Here is a 16,289-nt window from a genome sequence, read left to right on the forward strand (position 1 = left end):
ATGATGCTCGGGTCAGATGATGCTTACTGACCAGAGTCTCACAACAGCAGCCAGCAAGTAGCTGCCGCCGTCCACTCATGGGTGCACGGAGCAATTGCAGTCCCACTTTCACCACGGGTCTTAACCAGTCATGTCCCCACCAGACTCCCAGTGTCACTTGCACACCCTCATGTGCAGGTGCGCAGCAATCCAGATGCATGGCCAGACCTCCGAGTGAACAGAACCAGAATCAATGAGATGAATGAAACTGTCAAGTTGTGACCATGTCAGCCATCAAGTAGTCGCCGTTGTCCAGACACCACCGGTTGCAACTGCGGTCCCACTTTTGTCACGAACCAGTCAAGTCTCCACCGCATTCACAATGTCACATTGCGACAACTTTTCGCAACCAGGTCATGTCCCGCCTTGAATTGGATGAAGATTAATGTAACTGTGCTGATTATATATACTGGTACCGCAAGCGTCTATATATACGTAGATATATATATACCCCTTCTCTATTAAAAGTGTCCAAGCCGGGTCGGGTCAGGGCGACTCCGAGTTTACTCGGAGTCGTAGCGGTAGCACAGGTAACTGTTCTCGGTGTTCATGACGTCGGCAATGGTCACATCGGGCACGAGACCGAGCGCGGGGAGCGTGTCGCTGGGGAGAACCTGGCGGGAGTTGGTAGAGCTGAACGCGCCGCCCATCTCGTTGTTCCGGGTCGCTCCGCGGTTCTGCCAGAAGCGATAGTTGCGATCTATCCATCCATGGTGCAAAAAAAAGAGCGGCTCGACGTTGAATTAATGATTAGCTGACGTTCTCTACGTGTTCTGGAGGTTGTGTTGTGGCTGGGGATCATGGTTGGGGTTCGGGGTTGGAGTTTTCCTTTTTGTGGGGACGGGGTGGGGGACTGCGGTCAGAATACTTACATCCTCAGGAGAAGTGGCGACGTTAGACATGACGGAGCCGACACCGTTGTGTCCGTAGGCGTGGAAGGTCATCTCGGCGCACTGGCGGTAGGCATCGTAGTTCTGAGCCTTGGCGCAGTTGTCGACGTAAGACGGGCCGCAACCGAGGGTCGACTGGTCATCCAGGGCACGGGACAGGCAGTGGGGGTTGTTGATGGCAGCGCCGGGGCCGAGGTTGGGCTCATAGTTGCCAAAGCCAGACTCCATGATACAGACACCACGGCCGTTGACAGCGTAGGGCATGGCGCCGAACCAGCGCGGAGTGAAGAGGTCGGCGCTGGAGAACTTGCCGGCGTGCTTGGACTCGTCCCACCAGGCGATCGGGCCGTTGTAGGCGCACTGGTCGCGGAGCAGCTTCTCAAAAATGTGGACGTAGAAGCGGTGGAAGACGAGGAACTTTCCGCTCTGGTGAACGGAGCTGACGACCTGCTGGTGCAGACTGGACAGGTCCTCGTACAAGCTGCGGGAGCCGGGGAACTTCTTGGGGTTGCTCGAGGGCTTCTCCATCAAGCAGCGAATGCCGGCAACGTAGGCATCACGCTGGGTGTTACTCAGGTTGTCCCACTCGACACGGACACGAGGGGTGCTGCAGCCGGTGGGGCGGGCGCCATTCGACGAGGCGGTCGCCGAGGCAGAGCTGGAAGAGCTGGTGCTGCTGCGGATGGCAGCAGGGGTCACGGCGGAGGCGCTGCTGGAGCTGGTGCTGGAGCTTGCAGCAGCGCTGACGCTGCTGGCGCTGGCAGACTTGCTGCTGTAAAGACCACCAGTGGGAGGAATGGGGTAGTTCGAAGAGAAGTTGGCGAAGCCAGTAGGGTAAGGCGCAGCGACCGAGGCCGAGTACGAGCTGCTCAGGTGGCCGGCTGGGTAGCTACCAGCAGGGTAGCCGCCGGTCGGGTAGGCACCGCCGATCGGGTAGCTGTCGTCGCTGCCGGAAGGATAGGTGTCGTCCTCGGCAGGGGCGGTCAGGTTGAGGTTGGGGAAGACCATGGCCGGGTCGGGCTTGGAGTTCTCGATACATTTCTGGGCCTCCTCGAGGGGCACGGTGTGAGCCGGCTCAAAGTGCTCCAGCTCGATCCAGGAGAGACCAATGGTCTTGACGACGACAGGGCAGTAGTCGATGGGAGCCTCGAGGGGCACGGCCACGGCCGAGACGGCGGCAGCGCCGGCAATGGCGAGAGAAGCAGAGTACTTCATGGTGAACGGGATGTTGTTGTGATGGCTTCACAAAACGAGTGGACGGTGGTCGAGACCACAACACGGACTGGCACAACAGTCTCAGCGACGAAACAAAGGAGCGTATGCGGTCGAATCGATGACGAGACCTGACCGAGGCAAAAGAGAAGGAGGCAGAAGCAAAGCAGTGACAGAGGCAGACGAAGCGAGGCAGCGGCCTGGAGAGGTAATGTACTGTAGAGCGGTCCGCAGGGGCCAAGCCCGTCGATCAGCAAGCACCGGTGCTGGGAGCCCACCACACCAGTGATCACTCCTAGCGCATGAGTGGCCAGCGAGCGTTTCGAGTTGCTGCATGGACCAACACCCATGTGCCTGATTCGACAATGGGCCAATGGCGGTGGAGGGCCTGCGGCGGTACCTTGCAGCAAGGCCACCATCGCGCCACCCCTATTCTCCAGTCTCGAGGCGGTCCACGGCGGCCCTAGCAGGGACCCCATCTGTAGAACGGCCGGCGCGTCGTTGGCGCCACCCGGAAATACGGCCTGGGGTGAGCTGCAGCAAGCGGGCCCAGCAGGTTGGGATGTGCGGCCCAAAGGGGTAGACGAGACGCTGCATCATGTCCATCATGGCAGTGTCAGTCTCGCAATGATTATCAGCTAACAAGTGCGGCAAGACATTGATTGAGTTGCTGTGCCTCCTCTTTCTCAGGCTTGCTGGGACCTGGCTGAGGCGAGCGGGCACTGGCAAGTAGAGAGGACCCAGGACACGGACGATCAGGGGCACAGCGTGCATGGGCGGTGGAGAGAGGAGGAACCACGGGTGGGCCGACTGATTGGCTGCCTCCAGATGCACAGGCGACGCTGTTGTAAATGAGCCCTCTGGGGGACGGGTGACGAGGGACCTTTGGCTGGCTGGCTGGCTACGACCCTGCCCGCACATGACAACCGCATTACGCCGCCCAAGATTCGCTGGAGATGGGACGGAGATGGGACATGGGGCATGGAAATGGCATCGTCGCATTGTGTTAGGGGGCCTCGTGGCCTCGGTAGCGGCTGGTCTCTTGCCATGCAGTGCACCCACCTGGTCTCTTGTCTGCACATTACTGACCTTGCCCGCGTTGCTGAACTACATGTTGTCGCTGCATGATCGCTGCATGATTACGTTTCTCAGTGTCCACGCGAGGCAGATGGGCGCTGTTCCCGTCCGTCCCCTCTGGCTGGGCACGGCAAGACAAGGCGAGGCGGGCTGGCTTGTTTCATCTGCGCTCGGGCGTGGCGCAGCTCGACTCCTTCGGCCCTCTGTCCCTCGCCCTCAGGCATTGGCTCGGCTGGCCCCACGCGGGCGACCGTCCTGGCGATCCCCATCTTGCATCTCGCGGGCGGATGCTGATGTGCCTGATCTCCAGGCCGCCTGCCGGGTTATCCGACTAGACAGCCCGGTGACGTTGCTACATGTACTTATCTGGCACGTCTTATTGACCGGAGGACCACTCCATGTCACCTGGAACGAAGTCTGTCAACTGCAAACATCGCCGCTCTGGCAGTGGGTTTCGGCGCCATTGAGCCTCCCGTCAGCTCTTTGTCTCGCGACGCCCGCCCAGCTGCTCCTCCCCGCAAGTGAGGCGTCGCGGCCTCAACTGCCATAACGGCCCTTCTTGCGCCACAAAATCTGTTTATGACGTGCTGGGCGTTTGACTGCACAGGTCGAGGACCACACTCCCGCTGGCCAACGAGAGCCCGCGTGGTTCTCGCACAGAGAGGCGTCTTCTAGCTCTGCCCCTGAGCTGAACCCGAGGCACAAGCAAAAGTGTCGCCCCTGACAGGACCCCGACAACCCCGGTCGCGCACCCCGTCTAGTGCCAGGCACAAGCTTTTTAGCTCAGGGCAGTCTCCCCGAAAACATCTCGCGACCGCCCCAATCTAATCAGCTAATCACTCGCGTTTCCTGCCAGAGTCTGTGCGCCGGTCAGGTGCAACGGCAGCAGATGTTGCGGCCCAGCCCCAATACGACGGCAGAATGTTATTACGCCGCGGCTCTGGCCTGGCCTGGCCTGCCATGGCCCTCTCTCTCTGCCTTCACCGCTACCAAGAGCTGCTCCGTGATGGCCTATGCTCTGCTGTCAGGACCCTGAAGTTCCACATGCATGTCTGGTATTTAAAAACATGCGTCCCACCCTCAGTGCTCGATTTGTGCATCTGTGGCATCATTACACTATTCGTGCCGCGTCCATCAATGAGATTGGCAACTCGGCCGAGCCTCTTTAGCGGCGTCTCTATTGAGAAACCAGTGAAATGGAATGACCACCATCCCCTTCCTGATCGATCGGGCCGCGTAATGTCCAATGTATGCTTCTGCTGTCGCGTTGCGATGCTGCTCTGCTTGGGATATGCACTAGCATAGCCAAAGTCATTGGCCTTCCCCTCTCTCGTGTGCACGCCGCCTCTCGTGTTCAGCAGCGTCGACGATGGGGAAATTAACTAAAAAGGGCTGTGCAACATGACGAATTCCGCCAACCCCTGCCCTCTCGGCCAGGATAGGCTGGTGCGGCTGTGACGGGGGCGGTCCAGGGCAGCAGGTCAGCATCGCTTGTCCTTCGGCTTATCCTTGGGCCTGCTTGTTTTGATGGGCTGCTTCGTCGCGCAATCAACGCTTACGTGGTCCGGCACTGCTTCACTTTGTTGGCCGGCGATATTCCTCGGACGCTGCAGCTCGCCATCTCGCCTTGTCACCAATCATCGTATTCGACGCGCGTGGCCTTGTGGTAATGTCTCGAGCCCCATCAGTGACGCAAGCCGCGCCCCTCCCCTCTCCCTCTGGCGCAAACCCGAGGGACGTAGATCTGCCAACCAGCGTGGAGCCGTGGGGTCTGCTAGCGATCCAGGGAAAAGTCCGCGCCGAAGTGGAGGCCGTCGCAGGTAGCATACGCACCCACTTGGATCGGCCGAGCAACTTTCCGAGACTGTAGTAGGGCTGTTCTGCACGTTTTCCTAGGGGACTCCTTCCAGTATTGGACCTGTTTCTTCATTCAGCCGCCGGTTTCTAATGATTATTCTTCTGTGGTATCGCAGTTCGTACTTTGGAAGATCTGAAATACTCTAAGCCGATCAAGGCCGACAACAATAAAGTGTGCAATAAATTGACTGTGATACGTCATTGGCCAAAAAAAGAGTTTCCTGATCCTCGTAGCCCTCCCTGATGTAGGGAAGTCTGCCCTCCACGGGCAAAGTTCTTCACGTGACTGCCGTATATGAATCAGCACAAAGAACCGCATTGGGAAAGGCTCATCGCAGACTTCATGTGTTGCTGGAGGGTTTCTCATACTCAGCTATGCGTTGAGGGTTTCTCGCGCCGTTCCTCTCTTCACGTGTGACGCGCATGGGCGCGCAAAATTCTCAGGAGGAGCTGTCACATCATCTGCTTCGGTAGGGCAAATCATTTCCTCTTGAAGAATCTTCATGCTCTCGACAGCGCTCTTCAACCAGCGGTGCGCGTTCCGAAAGTCAATGTAGGCATTCTTAAAGAAAAAGGAGAAGGGCCATGTCTACAAGCTCAGCATGCTCTACCAAGATGCGCCACAATCAGGGTGTTTTATGCCAAGATGGACGTATGACTCTTTGGGTTATTGTCACATGGGCTGTTCTGCAGAAAGGTTATGTCATCACGAAATATCTTGTTGCTATATCCTAACGAGGACGTCCTCGTAATATATGGTAACGGGATTCTGGCGATCCTATGGGCCGATTTCAGGAGAAAACCGAGCTTGGACGCTCAAGCAGTCCAGCGACAAACAATGGCCTGCCAAACCCGCGACCAGATATACACGTAGCCACCCTGCGATGGACTTCCCTTCAGTGCGAATGCGCTTCAAGGCGCGGTCCCTGATATCTCGTTCGAGCGTAGCACACCCAATTGAAAGCCCCAAGTATGAGGACGACCCCAATCACTACGGAGGAATAGTCTGTCTCAGGTGATGTGTCAGCTCATTTGATTGACTTCTGCCCCAGGCAAAAATCACGTACTCATGTTGTTTCCTGTAATTGGAGCCGCAGTGGGGAAGCAGAATATCACGGTGACAAGGGTTGTCCATGCCACGGCCACGATGTTGCAAAAGTAGCCAACCATGTTCGGTACACGGAAGCAGCGTGATGCCGGTAGATACGCATACGAGCGCCTTTGATAAAGTATTAGAGCGATTGGTATGGTAATAGAGAGTTGAGATAGGATGGCGCTCGTTCCGATGAAGGCGTTGAATGCTTTTTGATTTATTCCAGAGGATCAGATTAGAGAGAGTCCATCTCCCGAGACCGGTTGTGGGGGACATACCAGAGCTTGATGCTGCATACAGAACCCCAGCGATCAGACAGAACACAAAGTTCAGGAAGAGGGCGTAGACGGGCATGTGAAGCCTCGGATGGACACGCTTCAGGTACTTGGCCAGGACAACAGCATCATCCCGAGCAAACGACCAGGTGAGGCGAGAAGCTGTCTGGTGCGTCGCGTTCAGGGCTGACATCATAACGCACAGAAGTGCCACCATTAGTACAGTGGCGCCTGCTTGCGACTCTGTCGCTGTCTGCCATAGAGCGTAAATTGGAAATCTACGCAGTCAGCCATGCAGTCGCGGTCGTGCTGTCCGAAGGCACTAGTTAACTCACCCTGTAGGCGTGACCAGGAGAGACTCAAAGTCGTCCGTGCTATAGCACATGGCAACAGCAAAGGCAAACGCCGTCAAGAATCCCACCAGAACCGTCGAGACAATGGCTCTCGGGATGACCTTGGCAGGCGCGCTGCATTCTTCGGCGAGATGCATGGTGGCATCCAGCCCGATTAGCATGAAGGAAGGACCCGAGAGGCCGGTCAGGAAACAGATTCCATCCGGCCACAGCCCGGAATTGTTGTAAAAGGTAGTCCAGACAAAGGAGGAATCCGCCCTCGCGCCCGTCCGGGTGGGGCACGCGATGGAAACAACCAGGAACAAACCCAAGGTGAGATAAACTTGTCAGAACCTGAGTCAGCCTTCTTCTAGCATGTGCAAAGGATACGAAGTATTGTCCTTACAGGTAAGCTTGTAGATCCACTCCGTCTTCTGTGCGAGAAACAGGTTGTGCAGCACTGCTATCAGATGGACGGCCACGTAGAAAAGGAAGTAATGCCATGACTGGACGTTGATGTCGGGATTGTACTGGATTACCAAAGCCATTATGGCCTGCGCTATGACCAAGGCAATCGAAGCACCGATGCTGATCCAGGAGAAGACTCCCAACATGCCGCAGGTGTAGGAAAGCCCTTTGCTGAAGCGCTCGGGAGTCAAGATGGAGGTCAAGTGGTATTGGCCACCAGCAGTCGGGTAGACGCTGGCAAGCTCTGCCAAGCTGATTCCGGTGCCGGTCATGGCGAAGCCAACAACCAGGATGCCGTAAAGGATAGTGACGGTGCCGCCGGCAGCGATGGTAAGAGCCAAGGAGGAGGCGATGGCAATCCAGCTATTCGAGATGTTGAACCCGAGAGCTAGAATGCCCAAGAAGCTGAAGGTCTTTTTCATGCCTGTGTCCTCATGTCCAACGATGTGACCATTGGCTATGCTTTCGGTGGCCTCGAGCTCCCGAGGGCTCTTAGGAGGAGATGCGTTGGCCTCGCTCTTCATTGCGTCGGCTTTGCTGTCGTAGTTTGCCGTTGGATAGACTACAGCGTGAGAAATGGAATGTTGATAGTTTATGATATGGACGAGTTTCGGCGTTGGCTGTTGGCCAGTTTTGCGTAGCCAAATGATGAAAACCACTCACTGGTATTTAGGTCGCCAGGTAATATTCTGGCTATGCCGATATCTGCTGCCGTCCTTCCCCCCGCCTCTTTTGATAACGGCGTCAGAGGAATTGCGCCTGCCGCTGTGTTTCAACAACTTCGGTTATCCATTGAAGTTGTGGCCTTGCAACCATTGTTTCACCTGCGCTATCACACCAGGCCTATCTCTTCCGTAGTCACCTGCCCCCCGCATTATGGCTGCCGTAGACCTTGTAGCCCTAGTACCTTTTCGGCGACGCGCGGCTATCTCTACTAACCTTCGCAATCATGCGTCCCAAAATGCGGCGCTGGTGCTTGGGGAGGGGCTGTGTATCGACCTTGTCGTCCTCTTGAAAACCTACAGGAGGGCAGAGATAAGCTCTACACTAGCTGGAATCCGGGCCCACTGGGAGCGGGGACCCATTCCTAGATGGCCAAGCAGCAGAGCTGAATGCTAGCATGGACGGTGTGCTCGTGGCTGATCGCATCGCGAAGACCTTGGAAGCCATTGCCCATTTCGGCAACCGCGCTTATCTGTGCACCCACCCCAGCTATCAGCTCCCAACCCCGCTCGTCGACCTCCTACTAGCTCAGAGTCAAGGGTCTAGATCGTGAGGTCTGCCGTGCTGTCATCGATGAACCCAGATGCAAGAAGGCAATGTTATGGACATCGAGGTGCTCGCACGCCGTCATTTGACATATTTCAACCCCATGACGACTCAGATCTTATACAAGCGTATACGCATATGTAGATGGTTTGTACTAGGCGTCTCAGTAGGTTGGTCCGTGCGTACAGCGTTGCCAAGGGCCCAGACGAGAGGAGGTTGTCTCGGTCCTGCGGGACCACAAAGTCTTCTGCGTAACGGTAGTAATGCACATAGATGAACAAGTTCGTCTGAATGTAGGAATCATGAAGACAAAGGCGTCGACTCATTGGTATCACTTGATGCTTGTCAATCAGCTTTTATTGCTCATTGACCTTTCCGGGACAGTTCTACCGCAACTTTCATGAAGGAGGACTTCCACACTTATCGTAGTAGTAGAAAACCACGGTTTAATGGTTGAAGAGCATTCTATTGTGGCCTTGTCTGTCTATAGCTTTGAAGTTGTGCTACGGCCGCAGCAGTTGTCACCATTGAACGCAAGCTCGCTTGTAGTGTCCGGGGCATTCAAAACCCCACTGTTGTTCGCCGCAACCTGGCTGGGGGTACTCGCGAAACTGGGGGGTACATCCAGTACAGGACTGTTCAGGAAAAAGTTCCTAGGCTTGAGAAGCAGAGTGATAGGCTCAACAGGCATGACGGGAAAATCTTCCGGTGCCGGAATATGAGTGACACCAAATGTGTGCCATAGGACGATATCTGTGTTCTCGATTGACTCGTTGCCGTCGCCTACCCATTCTGGAAGACCGAGTGAACGCTCTCCTGAGGTCTGGGGGACATGGCGCCCAGCTGGCCAGAGCTGATCATCGGCATCTAAGTTAGACAGAGTATGGTCAGAAAACATAGAAATCCATGAGCGAGCAACAGGGTTGTTTTTCGCCAAGCACAGGGGAGATGTCGCAGGTCTGGGGCCAAAAGGGCTGCCGACTGACACTTGGTGACATGCACGGCATGTCTTGCAAAACCACCACGCTTCCAGACCAGAGATCCGGGCTTAGGTAAAAGGCCCGGCACCTCGCGACTGATTAGCTTGTAGCTGGCGGGCTTCCCGCTGTATGGATGGAGGCGGTTCGTGTTGCAGATCTCCCAAGTCCTAGACGTGCTGCCGTCATAATCCGTCATGGAGTCAGCAACAGTGCTGAACTTGGTTCGCCGAGCTGAGAAAGCATTGCCGTAGAAGTTCTCCGGGCTGCCAACAGGCGCGTCCGAAGCAACAGCATCAGCCATGAAGACTGTGTTGTTGGATCCATCAATATTTGCATCCACTCGAAGGCAGAACAAATGCTGATGATTATGTGCATTGACACCTACAGTAAGTGGTTAGAGTGAACAGCAACGGTCTTGATTTGTGTAGGGTTTGACGTACCAGGGTAAACCTGGGTGCCCCAGCCGTGGGTATCCTCGCCAGGATTCATAACAAATGTGTTAAGGATACCCGTGAGCTTGATCTCTGGCTGAATGGTTCCGTCTTGCTGCCTCGACAGTTAGCTTACGTCATGTCCATCTAGCTTCTGACGGCTTTCTCACGTGAAATATCCACTGAACATACGATTATTAGTTTCTTTCTGAGAAAAGATCATTCAAGCCGGGGAAAAATGCAGTGGACTGCTGCTTGAACATACCTGGATTGCGTACTCGTAGTTGGCTGCGGTAAACACCTGCTGAATGACCAGCTTCCGAGCTCGCGTCACAATGCTTGACTCATCCCGGAAATCAGTATGCTTGAATAAAATGCCAGCATCCTCCTCGTGAATGCAGATGGCGTTCTTGATGTTGCGAATTCCTCCGTCCCTGGTTGGTAACTCGGCATCCAGGTAATGAATCGCGCCCTTGCAGTCACACCCTAAGGCCAGACTGTTGGTCATGTAGCCGGCGCCATATTCGCCAAGATCGAAGGCATGTTTCCGCTGATGAGGATGCTCAGGGTTTCCGCTGAACCAACACAGTCAGAAGGAAAGAACCATGAGACTACAATGAAACCAGGGTGGTTGCGGGTAGTAGTGTGGAGACCAAGGCTTACTAGGGTACTACCATCTCAGCAAGGGACAGTCTGTAGAAGATGGGCCTAACCTCCCCTCTGTCGTTAAATGAAATGTCGTTGAGAACAATGCCCTCCCGGTAATTGAAACCGATGTGGAACTTCCAATTCTGCCACTCGATTTGACGTCCGGTAATGTTGAATGAAACACCTGCTGGCTGGGTAATGTTGATGGGCTTCAAGTCCTTCCGATACCCGCCAATCTTGTTGATAGCAGCTGGGTGGTAGTTGATAGGCTCAATGTTCGCCTTGCGCAGGGGCCGTCTGATCTTTGGAACGTCAATGGCAATAATAGCCTGCTTGTTTGCGTCGTAGATCGGGCAGAAGTCCAAGGGAAACTGGTACTGGCAGTCATCGATATTAGGGCGGTAGTACATGAGTGCCTGTTGCAGGCGAACTTGATTCCCAAAGCGCTCGTCATAGCCGATTGTCCATGGGTCGCAATAGACTTTGTGCATGTCTTCCTTGGGGATGCCGCTTAGTACGCACTGCTCAATCACTTTAGGGTCTGTGCGGCAGACGTGCTCAACGGCGTTCAGATCCTCCAGGGTGATCTATGATATGGTAAGCACATGGATTGCCCTTCTATCTCTAGGTTGTCCAAAACTTACGATGGGCTGCAGTCCGTCCAAGAGCTCCCATTTGATGACAGTGCGATTTGGCAGGTCCACCAGTCCGTCGAAGACTTGACCGCCGGTTGCGATTACCACAATGTCCGCAACGCGCGCGGGCTTGGGAGCCTTGCCTGGATTCGCGAGCCAAGCGGTCATCTCGGCCTTCCGTGGCTCGTGAAGGGATACAATATTGACAAAGGCGACATCATCGTGCTCGGCTCTAATAACGCTGATGGCGGTTTTGATTTCGCTCGCGGTCAGCGGATCCAGGGGATGGCCGTCTGCCTGGCTGTACGCTGAACTCATGGTGGTGTGTGTAAGTGCCGGGGCTCCGATGGCTCATAAGACGCGAAGCTGATCTTGGCGGCTTTGTGCGGGGCCTTGGAAAGCACAGTCCCTTTGCATGGATGAGAACATTTCGCCAACCTGTCCAGGTATTTATACATTCATGGGTAGGCCTGTGTTGGTGGCAATGGAGCGGAACGGGCCTGAAGCAAGAGCAGGCGAGACGAAACCATTGTGGACAGATAACGATTCGGCCATTCGCCATTCGCCATTCGCCATGACCTGGGCTCTGACTCGTGACAAATAGGCAAGAGTCAAGGCAATTTCCGTTCACTTTTGCCGGCGAGTCGGAGGAGAGCCCATCTGCGCTGATCAATTGTGCGTCGTGGCCACTCTGGATGGATGGAAGCTGAACACCGCGTTGATGGACAGATGATCCCGGGGACTAGCCCGCCCGTTAGTGATAAGCGGCTTTTGGCTCGGGGCCCGCCCAGGACTTCCAGTTTGGTCAAGCGCGCTTATCAGCGTATCTGGGCATGTCCCTCAGGCCACTGCCGGGCCCGACTCCCGTCGATTTAGGGCTATCCCCACATGAGTCGAGTCGAGCTAGACGCCGTGGCGATGAGGGGTGCGGATTCAAGCGGTGCTACCATAGAAGGTGACCCAGGCCGTCCATACCTTTCCTCTTGTCACTTGTGCAAGGATGACTATTTCCCCTCCCCACACTTCCCTTTCCCCAGGCTTGAGGGCAGCCATCAACTGCTGCACACACCTCTGTTTGCTGTGCTCTGCGCAGCACCCCGGCCCAAGCCTCGTCCAATTCGATTGCGTGACACGCGGACCGGATCGATCCTGCCGTGCTATCGTCGTCTTGCACCCTGACCTCCCGCCACTCGCCTTCGACAAGCGTGCCTGCCTGTCTTCGACCGAGCCCTCCACCGCCAAGCAAAGGGGAGACATATGGAGAGACCCGCCGTAACCCTGCACTGGGAAGCAACCACGACACCGACCCAGTTCTCGGGGAGCCCGGGCTCACAGCGCAACACGCCCAGGTTTAGACGCTCCAAGACCGGCTGCAGGACATGCCGTCTTCGCCGCAAGAAGTGCGGAGAACAGCGGCCCGTCTGCGAAGGCTGCCGGCGGAACCATCTCTTGTGCTCATGGCCAGGGAGGCCGGCACCGGAGGAGGAGAGCGGGGTCCCTGACGGCCCAGGCATGCACGCACTGGCTGCCATTGCCGCCCGGCCGGGGCCCCGGCAGACCGCCGCCCCGGCATCGATGGCTAGCCTGCCGACGGTTTCCAACTTTGTCCACCGATGGAACGAGATTGGAAGCCTCGACGAGGTTGGCAAGGCCAAGGTCCTGCTGCAGCATTACATCTGCTCCACCGCCTCCCGCTTGACCACTGGCAAGGGCAACAACCCGTATCTCAGCCTCGTCCTCCCTTTCGCCGAGCAGCACTGGGACATTCTGCATGCCCTTCTAGCCATCAGCGCGTCCCATCTGTCATATACCGACCCTGCATACGCCTATCCCACAAAGTCGCACTACGCGGTGGCCCTCAGAGCCGCCAAGAACCATGTGACGACCGTCGGCCGCGGACAACACGATGAGGCGATTCGCCTCCTTGTGCTCCTCGTCCTCCTCTGCCACTTTGAGGTACGTCGCCTGCCTTGGCATGCAAGCAAAGTTTCGACTCTCACCCTGTCTGTCGGCTCCCGCGGCTGACCTCCATGCCCAGGTGGTTGATGGAGATATGCGCGGCGCTATCCAGTTTCACCTTGCGGCGTGCAGGCACCTTTTGCAGCTCGTCTATGACTCTCTTCACCTGCAAAACAAAGACATTGTTGCTTTCATTGCAGAGCAATATCTGTATTTCAACGCTGTTGCTTACAACGTAAGACTCGATGAGACAGGCCTCGCTTCGATCGTACCGGCCACAGAGGACCTAGACCAGGACGAATTCTACCCGCTGCTCAGCGGCTCCAGCGTCTCCGGGTTCCTCTTTGGTACATCTGTGGACCTCTTCCGCCTGATACCCAGCGTAGTACATCTGGGGAGATGCCCCCAATCAGACCCAGCAGCCTCCCGACAGGACGATATTGCCCTGAGACAGGCGTTCCGCAGCTTGGAGATGTGCATTCTGGCATGGAGTCCGGACACGCTGGAAAGCCGCTTCCTAGCGCCCAAAGGCGTAGAGACACAACCGATGGACCACAGGGGAGGGCTGATTCTACAACGTGCCCTCCTCATTCTCCTCCGAGTAGCTCTTCACGGGCCCGGGCGTCCGGGTGGTCGCCTCCTTGGCGAGGTGAACGATTTGATTGGCAACTTCATGGCATGTTTGCGAAGAATCCCACTGAATAGTTTGACTTGGACCAATCTGCTTTGGGCAATCCTGACTGCGGGATCCTGCCTGCAGGCGGCCGAGGATCGAGAGTATCTGAGGAGCACCATGGGGGCTCAAGGACACAAGATGCATACACTATCGAGCGTGCTGCAAATTCTCAGCTGGGTATGGGAAGCCTCTGACTCGGACCTAACCTTTTACGGACCTTACGGCATTGCGAAGGCATGTGCGAGGCATAATGTTCAGATTAGCATGGGTTGACGAGATTCTGACGAGACAACACGTTGACAGTTATCTAATGACTCGTTGATATTCATAGCAAACCGTTCACGTCTTCTATAGGCGGGCTAAGTCGCCTCGCGTTGTTTAATTTGGTCTGGTACCATCGTGTTCTTGTGAAAGTGATCCACACAAGACCATTCCAATATGTCACTGTGGCTCCAGAAGCCAAAAGTGCTAGTCTCGGGGCTCATTGGGTCAGTTACACCAGCTACAACTTCGGTGGCAAGATGTTGAACTTGACAGTCTTGGTCACTGTCCAGTTGTCCAAAGCCTCCTGACCGGAGTCGCGCCCGAAACCGCTCTCCTTGACACCGCCAAAGGGCGTGTTGGCGTTGAGCATAGCCCAGCAGTTGACCGTGACTGTGCCGGTCTCGATGGCCTCACTGAGACGGAACGCACGGCTCACGTCGTTGGTGAAGACGGCGGAGTTGAGGCCCAGGTCAGAGTCGTTCGCCTTGCGGATCACCTCGTCCTCGGTACTGAATGGAGCAATACTCGCGAACGGCCCGAAAATCTCATCACGCATGATGGCATCATTCTGATCGACATCAGCAAAAGCCGTGTTGGCCATGAAATGACCCTTGCCTGGGAGGGCTTCTCCGCCATGCAAGAGCCTCGCCTTGCTCTGTTTCGCCCGTTCCACGTACGACAGGATCTTGTCAAGTTGCGCCTCACTAGCAACTGGCCCCTTGGTTGTCTCGGCTAGGAGCGGGTCGCCATGCACGGCATCGCGGCTCCGTCGGCTGAACTCCTCGACAAACTTGTGATAGATCGTGTCCTGCACGTAGATACGGCTTCCGGCAGCACAGATCTGTCCGTTGCTTGCGGTGATGCCTAGGGTCGTCCAGAAAAGGGCATTTTCCCAGTCCGCATCGGCGAACACGATGCTCGGGCCCTTGCCGCCCAGTTCGAGAGAAACCTTCTTGAGGTTTGAGCGTGCGGCAGATTGCATGATACGGCGCCCTGTGGCAGTGCTTCCAGTGAAGGCAATCTTTCGGACCGCCGGGTGGTCAGCGAGAGCTTGACCAGCTTCGCTACCCAACCCACAAATGATGTTGATCACACCGCGGGGAAAGCCGGCCTCCTTGATCAACTCTGCAGACTTCTGAGCCCAGAGCGGAGTCAGTTCCGCCGTCTTGATGACGATGGTGTTGCCAGCAGCGATGGCCGGTGCCAGCTTCCAGAAGAGAATCATGCTGCAAGTTTGTCAGTCATGACAGGCCGCAACAGTCTTCGTTAGTTGACACAGGGGAAAGCCCGGGCTTACAGTGAGTTCCAAGGCACGACGGCGGCGCAAACACCGATAGGCTCCCTGCGTGTGTAGGCGACCCCCGAGGGGATGGGCAAGCTAGCACCGTCCAACTTATCCGCCCAGCCGGCGAAATAACGCAGGTTGTCCACTGACTGCGCGACGTGGAGGCCCAAAGAGTCCCGGTACAACAGGCCACCCTCAATCGCTTCTAGAGATGCTAGATCAGGACCGTGAGCTTCCACGAGGTCGGCCAGCTTGAGCAGGAGCGCTCTTCTGGTGCTCGGATCACTATGCTTCCATGTTGCAAACGCCCTTTGAGAAGACCGTACTGCCCGATCAACGTCTTCTGCTTGTGCCGCCGAGACCTGAGCAATGATGGTGGCGGTGTTTGGATTCTCCACATCCAAGGTGGCGTTGTTGGTTGCAGGCACAAATTCATTATCGATGAACAGGCCGGTTTGGACTGACGGGCTGTGTCAGACCAGGGTATACGGCGGTGACCAAGACACCACAGTGGTCGGGTGAAGACGGCGGGAGGTTCTCCACGTACCGGTAATCTGACGACCCTCAGCACCTTGCAGTGTTACCGAAGAAGCCATTGCGAACAGTTCTATCCTCCTGGAAGGGGAAGCTTGGGGGGTATGAATTAAACAAAGATGGCGACTTGAGCTTTGAAATTTTCAGTCTCCCAACACTCACAGCTAAGATAAAGAACGGCGACTCGGAAAACATGCACCCGCGTGCTTGAGATATTTCAAGAACAGAAGAATTACGCAAGAATCGTTTCACTCCTACAAGGGAGGGAAACAAGTACGTAATTGGAGCTTGGCACCATCATTTCAGATCGATTAAGCGCGCTTATCTTGCCCGAGAGCCGAGATCCACGTGGAGTAGCCAACGAT

The 16,289-nt window shown here is 55.9% G+C and overlaps 5 protein-coding genes across 5 annotated transcripts; 1 reads left to right on the forward strand and 4 right to left on the reverse strand.

The window, feature by feature from the left end:
* Positions 1-378: 378 nt before the first annotated feature.
* On the reverse strand, positions 379-2,303 carry B0I36DRAFT_308907 (uncharacterized protein). Its single transcript, XM_046152064.1, has 2 exons — positions 912-2,303; positions 379-770 (listed from the first exon to the last, which is right to left on the reverse strand). Exons 1-2 carry the CDS (start codon positions 2,142-2,144, stop codon positions 543-545), a joined length of 1,461 nt encoding a protein of 486 aa, XP_046017627.1. The 5' UTR covers positions 2,145-2,303; the 3' UTR covers positions 379-542.
* A 3,668-nt stretch (positions 2,304-5,971) lies between these two features.
* On the reverse strand, positions 5,972-7,767 carry B0I36DRAFT_234890 (amino acid/polyamine transporter I; the record flags this gene model as incomplete). The annotated part of the gene is made up of 5 exons (XM_046149354.1): positions 5,972-6,081; positions 6,143-6,376; positions 6,447-6,721; positions 6,779-7,118; positions 7,182-7,767. The coding sequence occupies 5 exons, from the start codon at positions 7,765-7,767 to the stop codon at positions 5,972-5,974; spliced, it is 1,545 nt and encodes a 514-aa protein (XP_046017628.1).
* Positions 7,768-8,963: 1,196 nt separating this feature from the next.
* On the reverse strand, positions 8,964-11,524 carry B0I36DRAFT_279804 (peroxisomal copper amine oxidase; the record flags this gene model as incomplete). The annotated part of the gene is made up of 7 exons (XM_046151460.1): positions 8,964-9,379; positions 9,499-9,873; positions 9,933-10,038; positions 10,094-10,105; positions 10,189-10,498; positions 10,587-11,158; positions 11,216-11,524. 7 exons carry the CDS (start codon positions 11,522-11,524, stop codon positions 8,997-8,999), a joined length of 2,067 nt encoding a protein of 688 aa, XP_046017629.1. The 3' UTR covers positions 8,964-8,996.
* Positions 11,525-12,463: 939 nt separating this feature from the next.
* Positions 12,464-14,208, forward strand: B0I36DRAFT_390173 (fungal-specific transcription factor domain-containing protein; the record flags this gene model as incomplete). The annotated part of the gene is made up of 2 exons (XM_046161384.1): positions 12,464-13,162; positions 13,245-14,208. The coding sequence occupies 2 exons, from the start codon at positions 12,464-12,466 to the stop codon at positions 14,112-14,114; spliced, it is 1,569 nt and encodes a 522-aa protein (XP_046017630.1). The 3' UTR covers positions 14,115-14,208.
* Positions 14,209-14,343: 135 nt separating this feature from the next.
* On the reverse strand, positions 14,344-15,986 carry B0I36DRAFT_233693 (aldehyde dehydrogenase domain-containing protein; the record flags this gene model as incomplete). The annotated part of the gene is made up of 3 exons (XM_046149248.1): positions 14,344-15,331; positions 15,403-15,850; positions 15,938-15,986. The coding sequence occupies 3 exons, from the start codon at positions 15,984-15,986 to the stop codon at positions 14,344-14,346; spliced, it is 1,485 nt and encodes a 494-aa protein (XP_046017631.1).
* Between the last annotated feature and the right edge of the window lie 303 nt (positions 15,987-16,289).

Source organism: Microdochium trichocladiopsis (assembly GCF_020744255.1).
Source record: "Microdochium trichocladiopsis strain MPI-CAGE-CH-0230 chromosome Unknown B0I36scaffold_1, whole genome shotgun sequence".
Taxonomy (NCBI): domain Eukaryota; kingdom Fungi; phylum Ascomycota; class Sordariomycetes; order Xylariales; family Microdochiaceae; genus Microdochium; species Microdochium trichocladiopsis.